The sequence below is a fragment of the Desmodus rotundus genome, chromosome X, assembly GCF_022682495.2.
Source record: "Desmodus rotundus isolate HL8 chromosome X, HLdesRot8A.1, whole genome shotgun sequence".
Lineage (NCBI taxonomy): Eukaryota > Metazoa > Chordata > Mammalia > Chiroptera > Phyllostomidae > Desmodus > Desmodus rotundus.
Window position 1 is genome coordinate 60713163 of NC_071400.1, and position 14888 is coordinate 60728050.

At 52.1% G+C, this 14888-nt stretch overlaps 1 protein-coding gene across 5 annotated transcripts in view; it reads left to right on the forward strand.

Annotated features, from left to right (window-relative positions):
* The window catches only part of IKBKG (inhibitor of nuclear factor kappa B kinase regulatory subunit gamma), a 19309-nt gene extending 5188 nt beyond the window's left edge, over positions 1-14121 (forward strand). Inside the window, exons 3-10 of one of the 5 annotated variants that reach the window (XM_053917075.2) lie at positions 3019-3230; positions 4022-4140; positions 6786-6938; positions 7717-7792; positions 8829-8972; positions 9254-9396; positions 9624-9685; positions 9936-14120. In XM_053917075.2, coding sequence (XP_053773050.1) covers positions 3019-3230; positions 4022-4140; positions 6786-6938; positions 7717-7792; positions 8829-8972; positions 9254-9396; positions 9624-9685; positions 9936-10063 — 1037 coding nt within the window. In that variant the 3' untranslated portion in view covers positions 10064-14120. Of the gene's footprint in view, positions 1-3018; positions 3231-4021; positions 4141-6785; positions 6939-7716; positions 7814-8828; positions 8973-9253; positions 9397-9623; positions 9686-9935 lie in introns of all 5 variants that reach the window. The other 4 variants (XM_053917074.2, XM_053917072.2, XM_053917073.1 and 1 more) reach the window with 4 other exon arrangements.
* The last annotated feature ends 767 nt before the right edge of the window (positions 14122-14888 follow it).

Consider the following 14888-nt stretch of genomic DNA (forward strand, 5'->3'; position numbering starts at 1 on the left):
TTTGCTGGATAGTGTGTCCCCTGGTGTCATGGGATATTATGTGGGGCCCTGTGCTGACAAATCATATGCTCTGTAAACCTCCGAGACTGATCTAGCTGAGGCTCTGCAGTCAGAGCGCCAAACCCACGCCTGGAATATATCTCTTTTTCCTGTCAGGAGGAGTTAATTGCCTTTCCTTCCATGATGGAAGGGGTCCAGTGCAGTCAGCTTGCCCCGAAGGGGTCGGTTGGTCTCCTGGATGCCTGGGCTGCTTTGGAGACAGCCCTGCATGGAGCACAGAGAGACAACAAGGCCTGCCTGCCCTTAGGGCACTGCAGGGTATTGAGCAGCATCTCTGGCCTCTACCCACTAGTTGCTGGTAGCACACCTCCAGTTATCACCAACGGTGTCCCCAGAGGTTGTCAACTGTCTTGCTGTGTTGGCGCCACATGGAGCTGGCAGCCAGGTTGGGGGTGGGAAGACAGCTCATCCTGCACAGCTATGTGTGTGTCCTCTGCTTGTCCCCAGGAGAGCACTCTGGCAAGGGGGACTCGAGTGAGAGTATGGGAAGCCCCCAGTGCAAGGACCATGGCACCTCCAGTTCCCCCACAGGGAGCTCGGGCTCCAGTGGCAGGTGGAGGCCTTGTGGCTGCCTGGCCTTCATCTGCGCCGCCTGACCCACCCTTGTGTAGTGGGTTGGCTGCATGCATTTCTGCGAAACAGGTGCTGCATGTCAGGCCCTGGGCCAAACCCCTGAAGTCTTGAAGGTGTCCATCCCCCTTGGTGCTCGTGATTGTGTCTATGGAGGAGGGGGCAGAAAGCAGGACATAGACTTTGATTGGAATGTTTTGGGGGCAATTGTATGGAAGAAGTTGCATGTACCTAGTGTCAGAGTCCATTTATGTGACATGTCCAGGGGAGGTGAGTCCAGAGAGAGAAACAGATGAGTGGTTGCCAGGGGCTGGGGACATCGGGGAAGTGACTGCTGGTGGGTATGGGGTTTCTTTTAGGGGTGATGCAAATGTTCTGGAACTGATTAGACATGATGGGTTCACAGCTTTGTGAATACATTAAAACCATTGAATGACTGTGTATAGTTTACCCTTTAACAACATGGGAATCAGGGATACTGACCCCCGCGCAGTTGAATATCTGTGTATAACTTGATTCACCAGAAACTTAACTGTAGTCCTCCCTCAGTGTCCATGAGGGATTGGGTCCAGGACACCTCCCCAGCCCCATGCTAAAATCTGCGGGTGCTCCGCCTTACATAAAAAGGCGGAGGCCCTGGCTGGTGTGGGTCAGTGGATTGAGTGCCGACCTGTGAACCAAAGGGTTGCTGGTTCGTTTCCCAGTCAGGGCACATTCCTGGGTTGTGGGCCAGGTCCTCAGACGGGAGCATGCGAGAGGCAACCACACATTGATGTTTCCGTCTCCTTTTCCCTTTCTTCCCCTCTCTCTAAAAATAAAAATATAAATAAAAAATCTTAAAAAGAATAAGGAGGTGGAGACTGATGCATACAGCAGGCCCTGCCCATCCACGGATTCCCAGCCATGGATGAAAAACACCATTTCAGTCTGAGATTGGTTGAATCTGAGGATGCGAAACCCAGGGATACTGAGGGCCTACTTTATGTTTATTGGAAAAAAATCCAGATATAAGTGGTCCTGAGCAGTTCAAACCCGTGTTGGTCAAGGGTCAACTGTACTCTAAAATAGATTTTTCCCCTTTTTATTGAATTTATTTGGGTGATAACTGGTTAACAAAACTATACAGCTTTCAGGTGCCCAATTCCACAACATCACGTGTGCGCCATATTGCATGCTCACGGCACCAAGTCAAGTCTCCTTCCATCACCATTTATCCCCCATACCCTCCTCCACCTCCCACTCCCTCTCCCCGGCAATCCCCACACTGTTGTCTGTGTTCATGAGTTTTTTTCTCTTTCTTCTTCTTTTTAAAAAACAATCCCAATAGTTAAAACACTGACTTCGATGTTCTGTGCATTTTACCTCATGAAAAAAGAAGCTGTACATGAGCCGAGCCTTGGACAGGGGCTGGGCAGGCTTGCAGCAGGTGGAGATTGGTGGGGGAATAGTGTACCCGGGGCAGGAGGGCCTTGAGTTCTTGCAGGGGACGAGTCGCACAGGGACAGTAGAGTGTAGAAGGTAGCTTTGGAGCCAGGCTCAGAAGCCCCTGATGTTCCAGTGAAAGGAACATTCCAGCAGCAGGAGCTAGTTAGGTAGTCAGGGGTTTTGACCAGAAGGTGGGTGACTTGAAGCTACTGCCTGCCCCCATCTTACATAGCTCTGTAGTTGCTAGAACCTTTGCGCATCACTGATCAGCTTTGTCACCCCTGATGGTCTGCTGCTGCTTGGGGTGTCCCCTGGGTGTGTGGGTCTCCTTTCCGTGGCCTCTGCTGAGTGTGTGGCATTTACAAATGCCCATCCTTCAGCCTGGTGAGACCGGGACTGGCTGTTTCTTGGATTTGTGTTGTACACCAGGGACTTTGTCTGCTTTTCATTTAACTCTCCTCATCCTGTGAGGTGGGTGATTGTCCCCACTGAACATGGAGAGAGGACGGTGAGTAGCTAGTTCACTTCTAGCCCCCGGCCCTCCCAGGCTGCAGCCAGCAGCATCACAGGGAAGTTTGCCCTAGTGGTCGTCCCGAGTCTGCAGGTAGGTCACAACCTCCTGATCCCAAAGACAGGGAGTGACCGTGCACCCTAGGGCAGGCATGCCTCTGACCGCCACCAGAATACAAATGAGTTCCAGGAATCACTTACAAATAAAGTGACATTTGGCACACACTTCTGAGTGAAGCCAGTATCTTCAGTATTTTGTTGGAGAAATCTAGGGGTATATCACTAGCATAATTGACTTTGAAAGTGTTTCATGAAATAAAAGTGTTTTGAAGCCATCTCTCTGTGTGAGAGGCAGCATAGTATTACGAGGAAGGCGCCACGACAGGCCCAGGAAGGGGCTGGCAGGCCAGCGGCCAGGCCTCCCCTCCCCTCTGCTGTCTCCTCTGCTACCAGATGCCATCCGGCAAAGCAACCAAATGCTGAGAGAGTGCTGTGAGGAGTTGCAGCGTTTTCAGGGCGGCCAGAGGGAGGAGAAGGAGTTCCTCGTACAGAAATTCCAGGAGGCCAGGAGACTGGTGGAGAGACTGAATCTGGAGAAGCTTGACCTGAAGAGGCAGAGGGAGCAGGCCCTGCAGGAGGTGGAGCACCTAAAGAGATGCCAACAGGTAGCCAAGGGGGCAGGGCAGGCCCTTTCCCAGGAGGGGGAGAGCTAGGGGCTCTGGCCACCTGTGTCACCGGCCACAGGCACTCCGAAAACCCACAGAGACGTCACTGTTTCCAGAGAGCTTCCTGAGAACAACCTAGGGAGTGGTGGTTACTACAGAGGGGTTACTGCGGAGTGGTCGGGGAGGGGAGGACTGAGTCTCAACCCTGGGCTGGAGTGGCCTGAGGCCCCGGGGGACCTGGGTCCAGACAGTGTGATGAGGGCGATCAGGCAGTGGAGAGTTTGGACAACTCCCGAATTTTGTTGCTGGTGGAGGTCTTCTGGAAACAGTGTCAGTCCATCTTACCTTCTAGTGAGCCTGGGCCTGTGGAAGGGAGCATGTCCTTTTGTTGCTGTCTTTGTGTCTCACCTCCCTTGGCATCGAGTCTCAGCGAGGCTGAGAGACCCCTGTGGGGCTCAGCCCTCATGGCCTGGTCATCAGCCTTATGAGACTTGAGGTCCCTCTGTGCTCTGGTGTCCCTGGGTCTCATCATACCCTGTCTGCAGAGATGAAGAGGGGCTTGGGAGTGTGGGCTCAGGGGACTAACCCCTTTGCACTGCCCCAGTGGCCTTGCTGGGGTTGGGAAACTCCTGGAGGGGAGAGGTGAAATGAGCAGGGGTGCCGAGGGCAGGGGAGAAGCCGTCAGGGTGACACATCTTAGTACTTGCAGGCTGCCCTAGGGTTTGGGGCCACCAGGAGTGGGCAGCTGGTGAGAAAGCACTGCTGACAGCAAGTGGCTTTTTTTCATGTAGCAGATGGCTGAGGACAAGGCCTCGGTGAAAGCCCAGGTGACATCCTTGCTGGGAGAGCTCCAGGAGAGCCAGAGTCGCTTGGAGGCTGCCACCAAGGATCGGCAGGCTTTGGAGGGCAGGTGAGTGGGGAGGGAAAGCCCACCCTGGAGGCCACTGGCAGGGTGCCTGAGAAGAATGAGGCAATTTGGGAGCCTGCAGGGGTCCCTCTGTGGGAGGACAGCCTGCAGGAGTAGATGACTGAGTGCGTGGGGCACTGGGGCAAGTGCTTAGCCGAGCTGTGAACTGGGCATCTGGGACCTGGGTCCCAGCAGCACTTCTGGGCTCTCAGACCTTTTGCTGGAGTTTGAATTATGTCCTTATGTGGCATTTGTTGGTGGGGGGGCAAGAGCATACCTGAGATCCGCAGAGAGCCCCTGGAAGCACTCCCAGTACCTTCATGGCTGCGATTTATTACAGCGAAGGGCACCCTCCAGGACCCACAAGGACAGAGGACACAGGTCAGGGGTGGAGAACCCCAGGCCTCAGGCTTCCTCTCCCCCTCAATCCCATGAGGGGCCTGCCAAGTACTCTCCCGTCTTCAACAGCGAAAAATGCATCACTGCAGACCCAGGGAATCAACCCACCTGAGACCCAGCGCCCCGGGCTGTATTGCGGGCTGGTCACGTGGGCCCCCTGTGCCAGGCACGTACCAAATGTCCCACTGCCAAAGGAGAGCAGGTGATCCATGTAAACCACCCTGCTGTGCAAACGGTCCAGGCGCAGGGACCACCATTATCAGTAGGGAAATTGTCATGTCGACCCAGGGGACCTGCACCAGCTCACTGCCCATGTGCCTGCCACCTGAGGGCCAACGTTGCAAGTAGCCCTTCTGAAGCTGGTCACCTCAGGCCTGCCAGTTGCTCTTTTCTGCAAAGAGGGGTTCCTGTAAGTGAAGTCATTGTGTCAACGGACACGACTGTTTCTGTGGTTCCCATGCCACCCAGCTGCTGCCCTGCAGAAGGATGTCCTGCTGACAGGGGTGGCCCCAGCTTCCCCAGTGCAGTAGGGGGTCAGGGTGCATTGGGTGTGTCAGGGACACTTTCCTGAAAGAGGCTAGGGGAGCAGTCCTAGGAGTTTTCCCCGCCCATCATCAGAGCGATATGGAAAACAGTGAACGCGCTTCCATCTAGAAATCAGGCTGTGAGGAAAGGCTACGCTTCATCGTCTCTGGCTCATGGCATTCTGCTGTTTTCTCCTATATGCTCTTCTGTACCGCTCTGTTTCTAAAATCACATGTTGATTTGAGGAGAGTTTGCAGTCTTTCTTGCCTATCTTCTTTCTGTGCACATAGCAGAAACTGCTGGAGGATTATGCTGTCAGCGCAGTTTCGCAGTTGACTTGGGTCAGTTAAGCATCCCACAGGGGCATTTACTCTGGCAGCTGTAGGCCCTTGGGCAGCCTCTGTTCTTGCCCCTCCCCGATGTGGCTGAGCATATAAACGCTGAGCTGGACTGGTCGGGGCGCAACACCTTGCTTGCATCTCAGATCATTCGATGTGGCCGTTTACACAGCCGCGAACTTCGCACACAGGCCTGCCCTCTGAGCCCCTGGACTGTCACTTTGGAACGATCCTCCCCCTGTCTCCAGGGCCTCCGGCAGGCAGCATTCCATCTGGCGATGATGGCAGCAGCACCTAGGTTTTATCTGATCACAGAGGGAGATGTGTGCTCAATATATTTGGACAGATGTAGAAAACCAGACCAGTGACAACCCCTAGTAACCTCCTCCCATCCAGAACCACCCACCATTGCCGCATGCTGGGGCCTGTGGAAGGCCTCAGGGTAGTGGGATGACATGACTGGAGCCTGGAACTGGAGGTTTAGGAAATATGAGTGCAGAGATGGGAGACTGGGGGCCGTGGGGCATACAAGGCCTGGATTAGAAGACTGGGGGTTATGGGGGGACCCTGGGGAGAAGACATCAGCTGTTACAGTGGGGGTATAGAAGGAAAGAGGGATTGCCTGCCAAGGCTATTGTGTCTCCCAGGTAGGCAGGTGGGAGGCTCTCTTTATAGGTATGGATGTTTGGGTCCCCAAATGAGCCGCTGAGGTGGGCCAGCCACCTCCTTGCCACTGCTAGAACAGGACTGGGGGGTAACAGTTGCTTGAGCGCAGTGACCCTGCCTCTCCCTCTAGCTGTCCTAGCTCATTTCTTACCTTACCCCTCCCCCCAGCTTCTAGAAAGGCCTGTCTTTGCTGGCTGCCTCCACTTCCTCTCCTCCCAATCTTGCCTGACCCTTCCACTGAGATTGCTCTGACCAGGGCCCCCAGCACCCACCTGTTGGAACGTAATGGGTGGTTCCTGGCCCCAGCAGTGTCCTCTTCTGGGATTACCTCCTTTACCTTTGAAGGGGCTTTCATAATGGATGTCATAAACCTGAACTTCAGCCCCAGGTCTCCTTGCCACATGCACTTGGTTGCTGGCCAGGCCCTGCATTTACACAAACATGTTGCCTCTAACCTGGTGCCCTGCAGTTGTCCCTGTGTCCAGTGACATTGCCTCCCCTTCTCATGCTGTGTTGGCTTGGCATTGACAGGATGTTCTGAACCTTCACTCCTCCCCGTGCCCTGCTTCCAGTGCCTGTCCTCTCCCTGCGGACTGCAGAGCTTCTAGTTCTGTGTCTCCTACCTTCCTTCTGCTGGCAGTCTTCAGCACAGCAGGGATGCCGTGAGCACCCTCGCTCCTGCTGGGGCCCTACCGTGACGTCCCCGTTCCTGTGTGCCAGGGCCCGGGCAGCCAGCGAACAGGCCCGGCAGCTGGAGAGCGAGCGGGAGACGCTGCAGCAGCAGCACAGCGTGCAGGTGGATCAGCTGCGCATGCAGAACCAGAGTATGGAGGCTGCCCTGCGCATGGAGCGCCAGGCTGCCTCGGAGGAGAAGTGAGTGGGCATTTGATATGGGAGGGATGGAGACCAGACAGCCGTTGGTGGCTTTCTGCCTTTGGGGGAAGCCCTTCTAGGGACTCTGTGGCCAAGGGCTGGATTTGGTGCCTTACCATTATCACACCCAAATGATTTCATCTTTGATACGGTAACATTCTCCATTTTCCAGTCCACATTCACACTCCACCGTTTGGCTCACTTGTTAACAGCATCTGGTCCAGGATCATTCTTTCTGCTGGCGTGCGTTTTGAGTATCCTTTAATCTAGAATAGTCCTGTCTGCCTATGTTTTTCATGAAATTGACTTTTTTTTTAAAGATTTTATTTATTTATTTTTAGAGAGAGGGGAAGTAAGGGAGAGAGAGAGAAACATTCGTTGCCTCTCTCGCTCGCCCCCAAATGGGGACCTGGCTCACAACCCAGGCACGTCCCCTGACTGGGAATTGAACCAGCAACCTTTTGGTTCGCAGGCTGGCACTCAGTCCACAGAGCCACACCAGCCAGGGCTGAGGTTGACTTTTTTAAAGCATGCAGGACAATTCTATTTTATTATAAACATTTCTTTTCATACTCTAATAAATACTTGTTTTAAGGAAAATGATATTAACTGTTTAGCCAAGCATGCCTCAGGGCTGATGGCCTTTAGGGCACGAATGTGCCCAGGGAGCCCCATTTGAGTTTGTGGAGGGAAGAAAAGAGGGTGGAGTTGGAAGCAGGAAAAGCTGTGGCTGGACCAGGACAAAGTAGTTTCTCCAGTGAAAGCTCCTTTTTCATAGGCGGAAGCTGGCCCAGCTACAGGTAGCCTATCACCAGCTCTTCCAAGACTATGACAACCACATCAAGAGCAGCATGGTGAGCAGTGAGCGCAACCGAGTGAGTATGGCGGGGACCTCCTCGGACTACCTAGCACTGAGCTGACCTTAGTTCCTCTCCCATGGGGCCCGCTCTTCCAAATTCACAGATAATTGGCTTTGGGGAGGGATACTCGACTTGTCCTAGAGTTTGGTCAAGGCTGCAGTGTGGTGGCTTAGGACTGGCCATGGGGAGATGGGAACATGTGGGCTCTGCTGCTAGCTGCCTGTGGTGGGCTGTGCTAGGTCCTTTGGCTACCCATCACCATTTGGCTGGTGGCTTGGATTTCCTCTGGAATGCTTCCACTCAAGTGTTAAAGTCGACTGGGAACCCTTTTCTAGTTCGTCCTTGTTAAGCCTGTACTGGGTTCAGTTTCTAGCAATCACAATTTAAGTTTCTGCTTCAGCTCCCCAGCTCGTGAAATACGAACATACCCAGAGAAGACTTTTAAGGGTAAAGCCTGAAACTGGTCATACAGGAAGAGTTAATTACAAATCTGTGGCCCTTTGATCTCCAGAGGGAAGGCTGCGTAGTGTGTGTACGTGCGTCTCTGTGTCTGTGGGAGTGTGTCTGTGCGTGTGTCTATCCACATGTGTATCTGTGCGTGCAGGTGTTTGTGAGGAGACAGCAGACCCCTGACTAGGCGGCAGAGTGGAAGGACTGATGATGGGTTTTGGCTTAGTGGGCACGTGGTGGAGTGTTAGTTTTTAGACCAGGTCAGTGTGGAGTGGGTGGCTTCAGGACAGAGTGTGTCCCCTGTCCTCTGAAGGGTTGGAGGAGGGCTGTCAGCTGGGGATTCTGGGAAGGGAATGTCAGCCCGGGTGGGCAGTTGTGCCAGATAACCTCAGAAGTACCCTCTTTGGCCTCCACCTTTCCTGTGCCTTGCACACACTGACATCTTTGGTAGGTGGGCCAGCTGGGTCCGATCATTTTTCTTCTTGGTTTTTCTTGCCTGAAGTAGCAGCCAGCCTGGGGCTGGCATGACCACAGCCCTGGGCTGGCTCCAGCTTCGTCAGCTCCCCTCGCCCATCCCTAGGGAATGCAGCTGGAAGATCTCAAGCAGCAGCTCCAGCAGGCTGAGGAGGCCCTGGTGGCTAAACAGGAAGTGATTGACAAGCTGAAAGAAGAGGCTGAGCAGCACAAGATTGTGATGGAGACCGTTCCGGTGCTGAAGGCCCAGGTGAGGGCTCTGCTCTGTGGTTTGCATGTGGGCGAGTAGACCAGGCCCACTGGTGCTGGGATCTGGCATGCCTCTGGTGTCATTTTGCAGTGGCTTCTCGGAAGCTCTTTGAGCCCCTTGCATTGTTCCTTGACCTCTCAGTGCACTTGGGGTGACTCTGTCTGTGCCATGGGCTGTGGGAAGGTGGGAGCAGGCTCTTCCCTGCCCCCTGGTGCCCAGCACAGAGTGTCTAATGAATGGCTGATGGGTGGGGTCATGGACCCCTCTCTTGGCTTCACCAGGCGGATATCTACAAGGCAGATTTCCAGGCTGAGAGGCAGGCGCGTGAGAAACTGGCTGAGAAGAAGGAGCTCCTGCAGGAGCAGCTGGAGCAACTACAGCGGGAGTATAGCAGGTTGAAGGCCAGCTGTCAGGAGTCCGCCAGGTAGGCCTTGGAGCACGTGCCTCAGAGCAATTTGTGCACAGGAGGATGGGTGCTGTGGGGGCTCCGGTAGTAAACCGGAGAGACTGAGTCCTTTGGCTTGTCCAGGTGGGGTGAGCTGGCCCTCTCTCTCCCCTCTTACCATCCTTGTCCCTTGTCCTTCCGTCAGCTTTGTGTGCCATTGGCAGCTTGGCTGGCCCTTACTGATTGGATGGTTTCTCTTATCATAGGATCGAAGATATGAGGAAGCGGCACGTAGAGGTCTCCCAGCCCCCCTTGGCCCCTGTCCCAGGTGAGTGAGCTGCAGGAGGAGGGGTAGGGAAGGGCAGGGTGCTGGCAGTGCATGGAGCCTAGGCAGGGTGGGTGTTTGCATTGGCTGCCCCTCCTTATTGGTACCCCCCACCCCAGGGGGGGAGATGGTAGAGGAAAGGTGGTGGTGGCCCTGGTAGTTGGATCTGATGATCCCATCAAGTCTCAGTGCTTTCTCTCTCCTCTCCTCCCTGTAGTTTGTGCTATAACTGGTGCCTGTTCTCTTTCTACAGCTCATCAGTCTTTTCCCTTGCCCTGCCAGAGGAGAAGCCCCCCACCTGACTACTGTTGCCCCAAGTGCCAGTATCAGGCTCCTGATATCGACACCCTGCAGATACACGTCATGGAGTGCATTCAGTAGGGCTGCTTGCCGGTGACCAGCCCAGGACAGTGCAGTTTGTGCTTTCTTCTGCCTGCCTAGTCCTGAATTACAGGCTAGGTGACAAACGGCAGGCCACTTCTTTGAGCCCCAAGACCTAGCTGCAGGGACTTCTGCTTCAGCTGCCCCATCTGCTGGTTGGTCTCTTTTAGGGTACACAGCGTCCCAGCCAGGCCTGATAACGCTGCTCTTTCTGTTTGTTCTGTCTGCTTGAACCACTTGCCTCTGGGGCTCCCTTTTCTTCCACCTCAACTGGGGAAGTCAAGAATCCAGGCCGGGGCTCTCAGAACTGCCTCACAGCTTGAGATGGCAGGGAGCCCTTCCTTTCGGCCCAGGTCCAGCACACCGCGGTGCTGGTGCACTCGAGGGCTGTGTGCTATCCTGCTGGGAGGCTGCACTATGGCGTTTGGGTTGTCATTTTATTGCCATAAAAAACACCGCAGTGAAAATCCACGTGCATCAATCATGTGTGTCTTTGGATCGGATTCTTAGAAGCAAATGGCCGCACTGAGCATCTGCGAACAGGGTCCATGGTGCTGGTGCCCCCCTGTGTGGTTTTCTGCTCTCCCCTCGTTCCCCATAGCCTTGCCCCAGTGAGGGGTATCAAGCTGTGGGCTTTTGCCATCCACCAGGTGTGTAGTTGTGTATTAAGAGTGAGCTTGAGCATCTCTCAGAGCTTTAGGGTTCTTTTTCAATTCTGGTGTGAATGGCTTGTTTGTATTTTTTGCCCATTTTGCTATTATGCTGTTAGTGTTTGCTCCCTGGTTTGTAGGACCTCTTTGGTCAGTAGTAGGATCAGCTCTCCTATATCACATAGGAAGCTGCGATGACTGTTTCCTACTGTGACTTCGCACAAGTTTGTCATCTTTGTGTAGTCACATTTATCTGCCTTTCCTCCACTGCTTTGGGTTTGGAGTTGCAGCCACCTCATGGTCTGATGGGGGATGCCCTTCACAAGTGCACTTTGCCTTTCCTTTCCCAGCACTGAAGCGTGCTGTTGTTCTCCCTGAGAGCATTTCCATCCAGTGTGAGTGGTGGTGGCCACGTTTCGTCACATTCTAGAAGTTTCGGATGTTGTTCCTTGCATCAGTCCCAAATGCCCTGGCTTTACAAACAAAAGCCACTTGGCAATCACTGGCAGAATACAAACACCAGAGGACTCTTGCTTGTTGTTTTGCAAGATTTTGAGTATTTCCTAGGATGTCAAAGCCATAGGCATTTATCCTGCAATGTTGTAAAAAAAAAAAAAAGGACAGTGGAAACAGAGGAAGAATACACATCATTTACTCCTTGGTGCCCTGGCCCTCGATCCTGCCTTCCTGCAGGCTCCCCTGTGTAGGAATGGGATGTTGCAAACCCAACCCTGGGCCTTCTCGCAGGGTTTTCTGCTGCTTGGCAGTGAGAGGGCTGACTAGAAGTAGGATTTAAGTCTCGTGCTGGAAGACGGCCAGCAAGCCCATTCTGAAAACAAGCCTGGACTGGGGGTGGTTCTTGGTCTCTCCAGGGGTGGGAGTGACTCCCGTTCCCTGAAGCCTAGGTTTCCAAAGGCAGACTGTGCTTGGGGGAAATTAAAGACGCAGTCCGGTTCTCCACCCATGAGTGCTACATTTCCATCCTAATACCGCAGTTTTTCTCAAGAGCACTTCTAGTTTTTTGAGGCTGTATTAGTTTCCCATGGCTGCTATAAAAAATGACCACAAACTTGGTGGCTTAAAACACCAGGAATTCATTCTTTAAGTTTTGGAGGCCAGAAGTCTGAAATTCAGCTGTGGGCAGGGTTGATTCCTTCCGAAGAATCAGTTCCAGGCCACCCTGACAGCTTCTGGTGGCAGCCCTTGGTGGTCCTTGGCTGGTAGATGTGTCACTGCGCTCTCTGCCTCCATGGTTACATGGTCTCTTCTTGGCTGACCATGTCTTCTGTCTCTTTTGGACTCACCTATGCCATCCAGGAGGATCTCACCTCAAGATCCTTACGTTCATTATATCCACAAAGACCATTTTTCCAAATAAGGTCTCATTCACAAGTTCTGGGAGTCAGGATGTGTGCGTACATTGGGGGGCCACCATTCAATCCAGTATGGGGCATCTTTTGGAGTCCACAGATTAGGACAAGTGCAGTCGCAGGCAGGTGTCTTTGGGACCCGCAGCTGTGTTCCCCAGGCTGATGGTGGCCACTGGGCTGCAAAGGCATATGGTGAGTTATGGCAAAGAAAACTGGAATTTGGTGCAGGGCAGGCCCTTGCAGGCATGGGGACTGTTATTTCTTAGGACATCTTGTCTCCAGCTGATCACTGCTGCTGGAGCTAACGGCTGTGGGTGGGAGAAGGGGGTGGGCTGCAGTACCACGGAGCTGTTAGACTACCTGTGCCCTGAGTAGTGGCTGCTGGCTGGCTCTCTAGGGGTGGGCTTCGTGCTTCTAACAGAGTGAACAAAGGCACATAGGAGCCCTTCTCTGACCAGCTCCCTCTTCTGGAAGGCGATTGAAAGAAAGAAGGTGAGATACAGGAACAGTGAGACAGGTGGACATTCTCTTCCCGGGAACTTTCCTCAGGCTCTGATGGTGGCACCCATATGGGCCACACAGCTGTGGTAGCAGCTGGGAATCCTACAAAGTTTCCTTCCTGGTCCCTGGGCCACCTGAGTCAGGGTCCAGCATGGCACGGGGCAGTGGCTGGGAGCTGCTGCTCTTTGGAACCTTGTCTTTTGCCTCTTTCCTTCTGTTGGGCCAAGTCTATACTCCACACCAGAGATTTTTAAAAAAGATTTTATTTATTTATTTTTAAAGAGAGGGAGAGAAACATCAATGTGTAAGAGAAACATCAATCAGTTGCCTCCTGCACACCCTCCAGCTGGGACCAGACCAGCAACCTGGGCGTGCGCCCTGACTGGGAACAATACGTGCGTGGCCTTTCTCTTTGCTGGATGATAACCAACTGAGCCACACCGGTCAGGGCTTCACACCAGAGATTTTAAACCAGGCTGTTTGCCCAGAAACGAGGGGTTCTGCTTTCTTCCCTCCTGACTTGACTTAGGTTGGGCTTCTGGAACAAGTGGTGGGATGCTTCCTGTGAGGCAAGTAGCCTGCCCGAGTTACCAGCTGTGACCACTTGATTTTCTAGACCGAGCTGGGGAGGGAGAGATAGATAGCTAAAAGTGCATCCTGCTGGAACCTATGTTGTTCCCCATTGTTCACATACATGCCCTCTGTGTTACCTGCTGCTTGATGCTCAACAGAAATCCAGGTGGCCAGTAAAATAAGCACAATAAGAAAGCACTTCTCTTGCACTGGTAACGAAAACAACACAGACTCCAACTAAAACAAAAAGCAATTTCAAAGTGCAACAAATGAACATTTCTGGTGCTCTGCTGGCAAGATGCAGGGGACAGGCCCGTGATGCCACACCTCCTATGTGGAAGGATGGAACAAGCACTTAGGAAGTACCCTTACCCCGTTTAACTGTAAGAGACCGGTACGCACAGTGACTTTGGCACTGTAGAGGCGCTCACTGAACCATCATTTGTAGCCACCAAAAGCCACGGAGAAAAAAGAAGCTATATGCCGACCACATGCACCTGCACAGCCAGTGCTGTGAACATCGGGCAATATGGAATGTGCTCTGTACCATGTTGGTGTGACAAAACCAGTAGACAAAGTTATGTATAAGGTGTGACCCTAATAAAAAAAAGTACAAGCTGCAGATGCACACCCTGCTACCATTTGGGTGGGAAAATGCTCCTGTCATTGAACTTTACAAAAAAAAAAGGCCCTTTCTCTTAGGGATACAAACTGGTATTTATGTATGAAATTATATGATGCTTTATTAAGTGAGCTGTGACAGCATTCACAATTTTTCTATATAAAATTTTGTATAGCATTACAAATATGTGCTCTTTGAATGCTTGATAAAACTGCTTAGACCTAATGGATTTCATGTAGGTGATGGTAGATTCTGAACCACTGATTCACTTTCCTTGAAATTCAATGTAGTTGTACTCAGGTTATTTTATTTTTTGAAAAAGTTATATTTTCCTAGCACAATGTTCAGTTAATGACTTTCATTTTTATTTTTAAAAAGATTTTATTTATTTATTTTTAGAAAGAGGGGAAGGGAGGGAGAAAGGGAGAGGACCATCAATGTGTGATTGTCTCTCGTGTGCCCCCCACTGGGGACCTGGTCCGCAACCCAGGCATGTGCCCTGACTGGGAATCAAACCGATTGAGTCCAGCACTCAATCCTCTGAGCCACACCAGCCAGAGGAGAAGACAAATAACTTATATGTATGACCCATGGACATGTACTAAGGGGGAGGAATGCTGCTGGGAGTGGTGGTGTAGGGTGGAGGGGAGGAAAAGGGAGGAAAAAATGGGACAACTGTAATAGTATAAGCAATAAAATAAAAAAACAGAACCAAGGTAAGACGGCAGTGCAAAAAGAAAGTAAAAAGTCTCCAGAAAGCAAACTCAGTCATGAAGACTGTGATTTAAATGACAGAGAATTCAAGACTGCAGTTATGAAGTAACTCAATGAGATACAAGAAAACTCAGAAAGGCAGATATGTGAGCTCAGAAACAAACTTAATGAACTAAAGGGGTGCTTCTCCAAAGAGCTTGAAACTGTCAAAGAGAACCAAAGAGAAATAATGGAGCTGAGGGACTCAACAAATATGATGAAGCGTATCGGAAATAGCGTTAGAAAGACTGAAAATAGAGCAGAGCACATGGAAGGGAGAATTAGCGAGCTTGAAGGCAGAAATCTAGAAATGAAAGCTTCCTTCCTCTAGGAAGAAGAAAGTGAACTAACATTTA